The 10,732-nt window shown below is 38.7% G+C and overlaps 1 protein-coding gene across 1 annotated transcript in view; it reads right to left on the bottom strand.

The window, feature by feature from the left end:
• Positions 1-2,749: 2,749 nt before the first annotated feature.
• Positions 2,750-10,732, bottom strand: part of Pdk1 (pyruvate dehydrogenase kinase 1) — a 45,176-nt gene continuing 37,193 nt past the window's right edge. Inside the window, exons 9-11 of the mRNA XM_023719197.1 lie at positions 9,744-9,854; positions 6,960-7,073; positions 2,750-3,796 (exon numbers count right to left, since the gene is read on the bottom strand). Coding sequence (XP_023574965.1) covers positions 3,656-3,796; positions 6,960-7,073; positions 9,744-9,854 — 366 coding nt within the window. The 3' untranslated portion in view covers positions 2,750-3,655. The remainder of the gene's footprint in view (positions 3,797-6,959; positions 7,074-9,743; positions 9,855-10,732) is intronic.

Here is a 10,732-nt window from a genome sequence, read left to right on the forward strand (position 1 = left end):
TCCTTGCCATCTGTGGAGGTTGAGATTTTAAATTACAAGAGAGGCTGGAAGAACATTTGCCTAGCACATGAGAGGCCCCAACTTCAATCTCTCTCACTGAAGGATAAAAAGTAATGCTAGAACTAATCAAGGTAGTAGTATTCTTTAAGAGTGAAAAAAAAAAATCCTTCACAAGTATTATTTTTAAAGTCTAGGCCGGGAGATGGCTCAGTGGAGTAAGCACTTCCCTGGCAAGTGCAAGGGCCTGAGTTCAATCCCCAGTCCTGCAAAAAAAACCCTTACAGCAATTAACCACTAAGAAGAATATATGCAGTGTGTTATTTGTTGAAACTGTACTTCCGATTTGATTTGAAACTGTCTCATTGCTGTTTATCAATAAAATTTTGGAAAAAAAAAGTCTATTAACTACAAAATGAATTATTGGGGAGCCAGGTATAGTGGTGCATGCCAGTAATCCCAGCACTCTGGAAGGCTGAGGGACGATCACAAGTGCGAGCCCAACTGGGGTAACTTAGGGACTTATCAAGACCCTGTCCCAAAATAAAAAATAAAAAGGGCTGGAGATGTAGCTGAGTGTACAAGTCCTGGTTCAATTCATAGTACTGCAAAATACTAATTATTGGGGTAAGAAATTGATCATAAATGGTTAAAAGTACCTCCAGCAAAACCGTATTTGCAAGCCACCTAACTCAGACCTGATTACCTGTCCTCTGAAGCTTCAGTGTATACAAATGAAATTGGTCACTGCCTTGGTTTCCACGCTAATTAGGTATTTACAGAACCACAGTGGGACCATAAAACTAACTGTTCTTCCCCTCTCTGGAGTTCTGCTCAGGAACTACTGGCTTCAACAACAGAGGGAAGCTGTTGTGCCCATATCCTAGCAAGGCAGCAGCACAGGATGCTCTTTGATGAGAAGTTGAGTTAGGACTTTCAACCAGTGCAGGTATAGAGGAGTGCTGATTCAATTAAGGCTTTTCCTACAACTACTCATATTGTAAAAGTTACTCAAATTTCAAATTTTATAGGTTTTCAAAGTCACACAACCAATCTCTGTATGCAGTAAGATGGTCTTTTGTGGGATGTCTGGATAATGAGAGCTAGGACAATCCATACAAATCCTACCTCCTTCTTCCCAAAATACACATCAGAAATTTAAATTCCAAACAACTCCTATATAGAAAAATAAGATTTAAAGTTTTCAAATAATTCTTCTACTGAAAATCCTAAGATTTAGTACAAGTTCTTGAATGTTTACAGAATAGTGAGTCTATGGATGTGAGACTGTTTAAAAGGCATAATTTTTAAAAACCTAAGTTGATTCAGTTTATTTCCAAATTAGTTTCATGTTTTCTGTTTATTTCCATACGGAAGACATTTTACAAAATAAGAAGCTAGATTTTCACTTCTGAAATTTAATGTAAAAACTTCACAGTTCAAGAAAGCAATCATTATTAGGTATAGAGACATCGAAGGCCAGCAGGCATTTTAAGTATCGGGCAGAAGAATTTTGCTATCCCTTCCTTAAAAATGTTGGCACATTCACTAACTGCCCAGGTTATAAAAGTCAGCATTCACTTTCAATGTAGTTTTATATTTTCCCTGCCTAGCATTAATGCCGGTAGACAAAAGAGTGTATTCAAGAAACTAAAAACCCTTCCTGAGGAAACCAACCAGGAAAAAGCTCTCCAAGAATTATTTTTATCCATTACTACAATAATAAAGTAGAAAGGAAAGGTGTTAACCTTAGAAAGCCAAAGGAAAACATTTTCACTTCCTTTGAAAATATTGTTTCTTAGCTTTTAACTATTTAGAAAAAACAATTTTCTTGGGGTAGGAAAGACTATTTCATAAGTAAAAAGATCAAGTTTAGTTGTACAACTATTTTTTTTAGGAAAGAGTATTTTAATTCAAAGGATTCCAAAATGTCTCATCCATACAAGAAAACTGTAATGAACTGAACTAACATATAGTCTACTGGCTTCCATAAAGTCTATGCTAGAAACAGTAGTAGCTGAGGGAAGGGACGTACCTTTTTCAGCACTGAGTCAGATCAGCTATGAAGCCCTGAGTCACTGGCAGTCTGTGAGTCTCATAATCCTTTTCTCTTAAATGAGGGCCAGGAATAATATCCCCTCCAAATCTGCAGATTTACATTTTTTTCTAACAAGTACAAGAATTCTACTTTGAGGTATATGATTTAACTTGTCAAAAAACTGTACCTACTTAAGGTGCATGGTGTGACAATCTGATACATATGTAAAATGCGTAGTTCTAATGAACCTCCCTACCATCTCACAAGATGAGCAGTGACGTTCACAGCCTCCTGGTCTTGCAGGATGGTGTGATCAGCAGAGACAGCCTGGGCCCTGGCTCCAGCTCTGTGCATCTCTGGGTCACTCTGTACCACTTGCCCTTTAGCATTCTGGTTTGAAGACCAATAAAGTTATAATACTATCTCAAAGTACTTGTAAATTACCATACAAATGTAAAAGATTGTTGTAATAAACACAAGCTGAGTTTTCCCTGACAACAGAATTTAGGCAATTTAAGAAAATATATGTTCTTTCTTGTCTCTTAAACTAAAAACAAGATGACCCTTTGGTGCCAAATAATTCTCCTACAGTGTTTTGTTCTCTTGCTTCTAGTGATACATCTAATTGCACCAACTCTGAGATCAGTTTATGTCCTAAGGGTCTAGAAATCTGACCTCTAAATAAGTAGAAACCAAAACCTAAGGATCTGTTACTTCAGAGCTATTCACTTTAAAAGAGAAGTTCTAATCAAGCAAAAATCACACACATATTTGGAAATGTTTTAAAAACTGAGATCCCTGGGCTCCAGTGCTAGGGGTTCTGATTATATCTGAAGCAGGACCCAGAAAAACCCTATTGTTTTTAAAAGCTCCCACACATAATCTCAGCAATTAATTCAGTTTTGGGGACTTGATGCTTTGCCCTAAATTTATCCTCTGTAATTTTTGTGCCTCCTACGCTCGTTTTCCTTGCATTAATCACACCTGCCCTTGGATCAGACTGCCATGATCTTGCCTTAGCTCCACAGGAAGCTCGTCCATTAACATCTTTTTCAATCAAATTATAAAATGATCAACTGAGTTCAGACCTAAGACGACAGATGTAAATATTGAAAGGCTGGTTTCTACACCTACACCGGCGTTACACTTTACTTGTAGTTGGTCACTGATAAACATGAAAAGCATTTGATCAGCACTATATAAAAGATGGCAGAACTCCAAATAACAGAAAGACAGCTAACCAGCTAATAAGTATTATTTAGAAAATGCTTCTAGAAGACATAAGTGAAACATATATACATTTAAAAGTACCCACTTCTTATATAAATCCAAAGGCTTCCAAGGTTCTGAAGTCGACCATAAAGAATAAAGTTGACCAAATTACAGTTGTTTAAAAAATATGTTCAATTAATTTTGCAAATATACATGTAAAATAGGTGTACCCTTATTCTTTAGGAGGTTTAACAGGCACAAATAGAATTCAGTTTCCATTTATTCTACCCAAAAGAGTTATTTGTGAAAATGACACACAAAGCATTTGGTATAATACAGTTCTGAACAATATCTCTTCCAAATTTAACATCAAATCCACACTTGGACTTTGCAGGTGTCCCAAGTGCATCAGGTGCTGCGGAACGTTGTCATGTCCTTTGGCTCTCTGCTGGGGACACACCAGTCATCAGCCTCGTGGTTGGTATTGTAATGCTTCCAGGCAGCTTTGTTATACACTGGGAGTCTTTCGATTGATTCTGTTGACAGAGCCTGAAAATAAAAAGGACCTCTGAGTCTGCATTTTTAGGAATTAATTTTTTGAGAAAATATTCAACATATGCAAAAAGATCACAGCAAATTAAATAGCCCTATTGTCTTGTTAATCACAATGGATTGAAATTTTACATGAGTATAGTAGATGCCTCTTAGAAAGCATCAGCTAGACCAGAAGTTACATACTTGAAAAAGTCAGCTAAGTATAAAGCATAAAAAATGGACATATGAACCTTAATATATGTATATAGATCTAATGATATCTACTTTAATAACTTACTGGTAAAAATGTTTTTTTAGGATAATGACTATATGTTTAAAAACTTAACATTTATAGGACCAGCCAAATAGCTCAGCAGATTAAAGTGCCTGTAAGCAGGTGCAGAGACCAGGGGTTTGATCCCCAGGCCTGCCGTGCTGGTCCCGCCCCTGGGGTGTACAGAGACAGCAATTGAGGCTGGGCGTGGTGGCGCACACCTGTAATCCCTTCTCTTGGGAGGCTGTAAACAGGTGGATCACTACTGAATCTGATCTAACAGTGAGACCCTGAATACCCTGTAGACCCTTCCCTAAAATTAAAAAAAAAAAATTACATTTATTTATTTATCTAACACAGGGTCTTGCTCTGCACTTCAGACTCATAGTGATCCTGTCTCAGCCTCCCCAAGCACTGGGATTACAGGTGTGTACCACCATACCCAGTGTAGAGGCCTGCATGGTGCCCCCAGGGTTCCAGGGCTGGTATGGCATGTGGTACTGAGGATCAAATTCATGATTTTGTGCTTGCCAGGCAGGCATTTATGCTGCTGAGCTATCTCCCCAGCCATAAAAACTCATCTGAATATTTTTTTCATCTTACTATTATTTTTTTTTTTAATTTTTTTGCAGAGCCAGGGATTGAACTCAGACCCTTGCACTTGCCAGGGAAGCGCTTATTCTACTGAGCCATCTCTCCGGCCCCTTTCATCTTACTATTATTAACAGCCATGTGGGACAGTACAGGCCTGTAAAGCCTGACTACTTAGGAGATTGAAGCAGAAGACTGCAGAGGTCAGCTGGGCAACCCAGCAAGACCCTGTTTCAAACAACAAAAGGGTTGAGGATGTAGCTTAGTGTGATGGTAATGTATGTTTAAATTAATTTTAATTAATTTAATTTAATTTTAAATCGGTAAATATAAAACTATGTTTATGGCATCTTGGCTTTTGTGTGAACAACTGTGTTTTCTTCTGTCATTAAAGTCATCAATTTTAATGATCTCACATCTGATTGCTGAATTATGCATGATTTCATGCTTTCAATATGTCACTACCATTAATACAGTTCTATTTCATCTTTCTGTAAATCACTGCAAACTATGACAAACTACATTCTAATGCACAGCACTAATGCACAGCAGTTGCCTAACACATGCAAGACCCTGGATGGCTCAGTAGAATAAGCACTTGCCTGGCAAGTGCAAAGGCCTGAGTTCAATCCCTGGTTCCAAAAAAAAAAATTATTGCCTTTCCCCTCCCCCCCCGAAATGGAACTAAAACTTTTCAATTATGTGTTCTCTTTAATATACTGTTGAATTTGATTTATAGGCTAGATAAAATTGTCACATTTGGTGATAAAAAATTTCACTGATGTTGCCATTTTTAAGTTCCTCATTACTGACATGGTTAAGGAAAAGCAAGTATTATCTACAAAGAACTTACTCTTTTTCAGATGAATTTATTTTTTCTCAAATTCTCCAGCATTTCCTATAAAACTGGTGCCATCTAGTGGTCAGAACAAGCAAAAGGCATCACTAAATAGGCACCAGTAGTCCGTGGCTTAGCTAGGGATTTTCCATTCCTGCAAAATATACTAAGCTCCCCATAAGTGCACTGAACATCACGTATCAGCAGTGCTTCTGCTCCCATCAGGTAAGCTAAATGCTTACTAAGTCACCTGTGCTTGTTCTCAAATCTGTTTATACACTGACATCTGTCACTATAGCTGTTAACAATTAAGTGTTATAATAAAGCGCATGTGCATGTGCGCACACACACACACACACACACACACGGGGAGGGTACCTTTGAAAATAATGAATATTTTAGAAGGATTCATGAGGAAAAATCATACACACAAAAATGCTATCAAGCTGGGCGTAGCAGTGCACACCCATAATCTCAGCCATATGGGAGGCAGAGAAGGGAGGACTGCAAATTTGAGCACAGTATGGACAACTTAGAAAATTAAGGAATACAGCTGTAGCTCAATGACAGAATGTTTGCCTAGCATGCACCAAGGCCCTGGGTTCAATCCTTAGGAACGCAAATAAATACAAACAACAACAAATCACCTGCTGTCAAATCAGTCAGAAGACACCTTCAAAGGATTACAAAAAATTCCCAAAGGATAACACACAATGTTATTTGTTTTAAAAAAAACTGAAATGGTACATTGTGAGTATAACTTGTACAGGAAAGATAACACGTAGACCCCTATACACATTAGAAGATTGAGTGGACCAACATCCATTCATATCCTTCAGGATGAAATTACATATGCATGGTGTTATGGTTTATGTCTAGGTGTCCCCCCAAAGCCTCATGCAGTCATGGGGCAGACTTCTAGACTTTGTGATTAACTCATGATTCACTGGGCTTATGGGTGTGAGTGCTGCACCCAGCCTGGGACTCATAGCCTGAATGCAAACTAAGGGAGACAGACTTGCTCTCTGTGCCATTGTTGCCATTGTTACTCCTCCCATTTGCTCTTGCTTTTCACTGCTACCATGAACTGTTACTCTCTGCCATGTGCCACTCTGCCTTGAAGCCAGCTGAATATGGACTGAAACCTCCAGTAACTGTGAGCTAAATAAACCTTTTCTTCTTTCATTTTAGGTGTCAGGTATTTGTCCCAGCAACAAGAGAAAAGTAACTGAGACACATGGCATATAACTTTATGATTCCTCAATTTTTATTCCAACTACCAACCACAGTCCTGATCATTGCAGGTAAGCATGTTTCCACAATCAAGAGGATCAACTGCCAAAACAAGCAAGATCGCTTGTAAATGTTTTTGTATTCAAACAGAATGAGGTAGAGTAAAATTTCTTTATAATTAAATTTGGCATTTTTGTTCTCACCAAAAAAAATGTGGTTAAATCAAGGACACTGGTTATTACCTTAATGTAGATAACAGCATCTGTGCCATAGCCCTCCAAGGAATACAGTTTCAGGTCCCCTTGGAAGTACTGTGCATACAGACGTGATATGGGCAATCCATAACCAAAACCAGCCTGTTTGATGAAAAAAACAACACCCTACTCAGCCACACACGGAAATACTTTTCTTTCTTTAAATACTTTTCTAATTATGATAAATTCATCTAGGATTCTCCCCAGGGCTACCTAAGCCCACATGTGACAGACTTGCTAACATCTAAGTGTCAATAATGTTAGCTGAAGGGCCAGAAAGACAGCTCAGTGGCATAAGCACCTGCCTGGCAAGCAAAATGTCCTCAGTTCAATCCCTGGTACTGCAAAAAAAAAAAAAAAAAGTTAGCTGAATAATACATTAGCTCATCTTTATGACTACATATAACTCTTCATTCTTTCTATAACATGACTTCTGGTAGTTTAGAAAAAGCAGATTGCTTTTCCTTACTGGCTTGCTCTAGAGTATCCTTTTGGTAATATTATATAAAATATATTCTCTCTTTTTAGGAGCAAGAGTAGAAAAAACTTTGCTGCAGCCTTAATAGGTGTATCTCATGACGTCACGCCACGCATTTCCAGCTTGTGTCCTGAGCCGGAAGTAATCTATCTCAGGTCTACTTTCTTAATTCTCATTGACAGGTCACTTCCTTGCTTAAAATCTTCAAAGCATACCACCACCCCAACTCTCCCAACTCATTTCCTTAGTGATAAAAAGCTAAGCTTCTAAAAAGAGCTTTCAAGACTTGATAAGATCAAGTGCCTGCCTCCCACTTTCTCATCTAGCTGAACCGTATCACCAGCCTTTAGGTTCCTTAAACAGATCTCTTCTGTGTCTGCCTTCATCCAGCCCCCAGTTCCTTGTCCTTACCCAAATAAACCCTAACTCTTTAATATAAAACAAAACATAAGAATGAAGGTAAAAAGGTTTCTATTACAAAGTTATATGGTCAGTGACATTCTACACAGCATATTAAGAGTGTACTTGGACTTAGGAATCAGTGTGCTATTAACAAACCTCTGAACTGGTTTTACCTTCCAACCAATTCTTGCTCAACTTTTCTAACCAGAGTTTCTTTTTATTCTCCAAATTAACTATCCAGTTTCCACACGTTTCTCTGCCCAGGCAGGCTGAGCTGAATGGATTATGTCAATGGATTCCCATGCCATTGGCTTCCTGAGGGTCCTGCCACTGAGGCAGCCCACAGAGGCCAAAGGAAAACAAGGCAGGCATTCATTCCCCAGGTTTCTCTGAACTTCTCCTGCTTCTAAGTTCTGTTCACTTTGTCTTCTCTTTATCCCTTCAATCTAGGCTTTAGGGGAGCCTTTTCTATGCCCGACCTCTATTTCCTTAAAAATTCACATAAATCCTATACCCTAAAACAGTAATTGTATGGCATTTATTATGAGCTAGGTACTATAAAATCATTTCCATATTCATTAATTCATTTAATTCTCACCATAACTCCGTTCTTCAAGTTGGGAGACTGTGAAGTCAGTACTGGGCTCCCAAAGCCACACACCTCTCTAATGTGGCAGAATAAAGAACTGAAATAGCTTAGATTCCAGAGATAGGCTAGTTCCCGATGCTACTTTCCGCAGAAATTCCACAGTACCTGCTTCCTACCAACCCAGCATCTCTCTTCTTGCTCCCTCTCTCTATTTCTTACAGTAAAACTAAAATTCTAGAAAGACGCCTAGGCTTATCATGTGCCTGTCTCTGGCACACAGATTCCCACTCATGGAAGCTGCAAGTCTCAAATGAAGCACTTTCCTCAATTATTTCAAACGTTTGGCAAGATGAGAGCCCCAGAATGTGTGCAGTGTCACAAGGAAAAGTATCAGAATAACATTCTTGTGGTAACTTCCTAGAAAGGGGTCTAAAATAGATCCTTCTTATACCATATTTCATCAGGTTATAGCTTGACAACAATGAATATGCAGAAGTTGTGAAGCCTAGAGGAATGGAGTTCTTCTAGAACTATAAGATAGAGATTCGGCAAAGTACTATTTTGTGAGATTGGAGGTAAGGATAGTATAGTCAATTCAAAAGCTGATCTTTGTAAGCCCGGAAATAGATGACACTAAGCTCAATAAAAGCACCACCAAAACCATTACAATTTGAGTCTATTTCACACTGGTGATAAAACATTATCAGAATTTTAATCTTATTTCTAAGTCTAGAATGTGACATCTTTCGAATTACAAATATTTTAGGAAAAAAGCCAACATTAAGAATTTAATCAGGGGCCGGGGAGTTGGCTCAGTAGAATAAGCGCTTCTCTGGCAAGCTCAAGGGCCTGAGTTCAATCCCTAGTTCCGCAAAAAAAAAAAAAAAAAGAATTTCATCAATGTCAGGTCGAGGATGTAGCTCAGCGGCACAGTGCCTGCCTAGCAAGTGCAAGGCCCAGAGTTGAATTCCTGGTACCAAATAAGAAAGCAGGAAGAATATATCAGAATATAGTAATCAAATACTATTAAAACGAGGTTATTGTTCACATTACAAATAGTACACCCGATATGGTTTAACATAGGAATTCACCATCAAGCTCACCAGCAGGAACTCTAATAAAACAGTCATCTTTCCTGTGCCCATCTCAATTTTTTAAAAAGCGCTCTAAAGACTGTTTCAATTTTGAGGCAAGTATGTGTTTCTAAGCACTTCCCTTCCTCCTTGTGGAACACCTTATACACCTAGCTGAGCTGCCAAAGGCGATCCACAGAATCTCAATTCGCTGTCTCTGGATCACATACCAGGGGTGCTGCTCGAGAAGTCTCCACTCGTGGCCGGGGTGCAGTCGAATACATGTAGTTGAAGAGTCTGTCAATCTTCCTCAAAGGGACACCACCTCCTCGGTCACTCATCTGAGATTAAAAGAGGATCATGCTCTATAACTGTCATAAACAGCAAATTACCAACATGTACACAGCATCATGGTTTAACTGCTGGAAGAAGAGAGTTGTTTTCAAAGTAAATACCACACAGTCCAAGCTGCAAATAAAAATACTTCATTTCCCTTGGTCTAGCAACAAAATTCCTTCAATATGTGCAATTCTAACACTGTACCTACACAAAGCACTGCCGTGGCTTTCTACACCTGTGTTTCTTGAAGCACCAGTACCATGGCATGACAGCACAGAACTGGACCTAAAATAACCAGTCTATCAGTCTGTAATTCCCTTCTCGTAGGCAGTAGTAACTAGCATCAAATTAAAAGTGCAAGTACTCTCTGACCCTGCAATACTACTTCCAAAAATATATTCCAAGAAAACAAACAGAAAAGTATGCTAACTTTGTGTGACAACAAGTACCACAGCTCCGAATACCTCAAACTGAGTAACAATCTAAACAGGAGGTTACTTAAACTGCACCCTAAAATAGAATATTTAGAATACTATTTAAATATTATGAAGAACAGACAGGTGTGATAGTGCACACCTATAATCCTAGCACTTGGAAGGCAGAGAAAGGAGGACTGTTCCAAGTTTAAGGCCAGCCTGGTCTGTCCATGTCATTAAAAATAAATAAACTTTGCAGAACTATACATTAGCTTGAGAAATGTCTATGCAACATTGTTGGAGAGCAATGAGCAATACAAAGTATCTGTAATTTTTTTTTTTTTAATTATTTTGTATCTTCAGAGAAGTGTCTACAGGGTGTTCGGGGTCTCACTACTAGATTGGACTTGTAACCCTTGGACCGCCCCCCACCACTCCGCAGTGCCTTCCCCACCCCGCCCGCC

The sequence above is a fragment of the Octodon degus genome, unplaced genomic scaffold, assembly GCF_000260255.1.
Source record: "Octodon degus isolate 3935 unplaced genomic scaffold, OctDeg1.0 scaffold00065, whole genome shotgun sequence".
NCBI classification, from domain to species: domain Eukaryota; kingdom Metazoa; phylum Chordata; class Mammalia; order Rodentia; family Octodontidae; genus Octodon; species Octodon degus.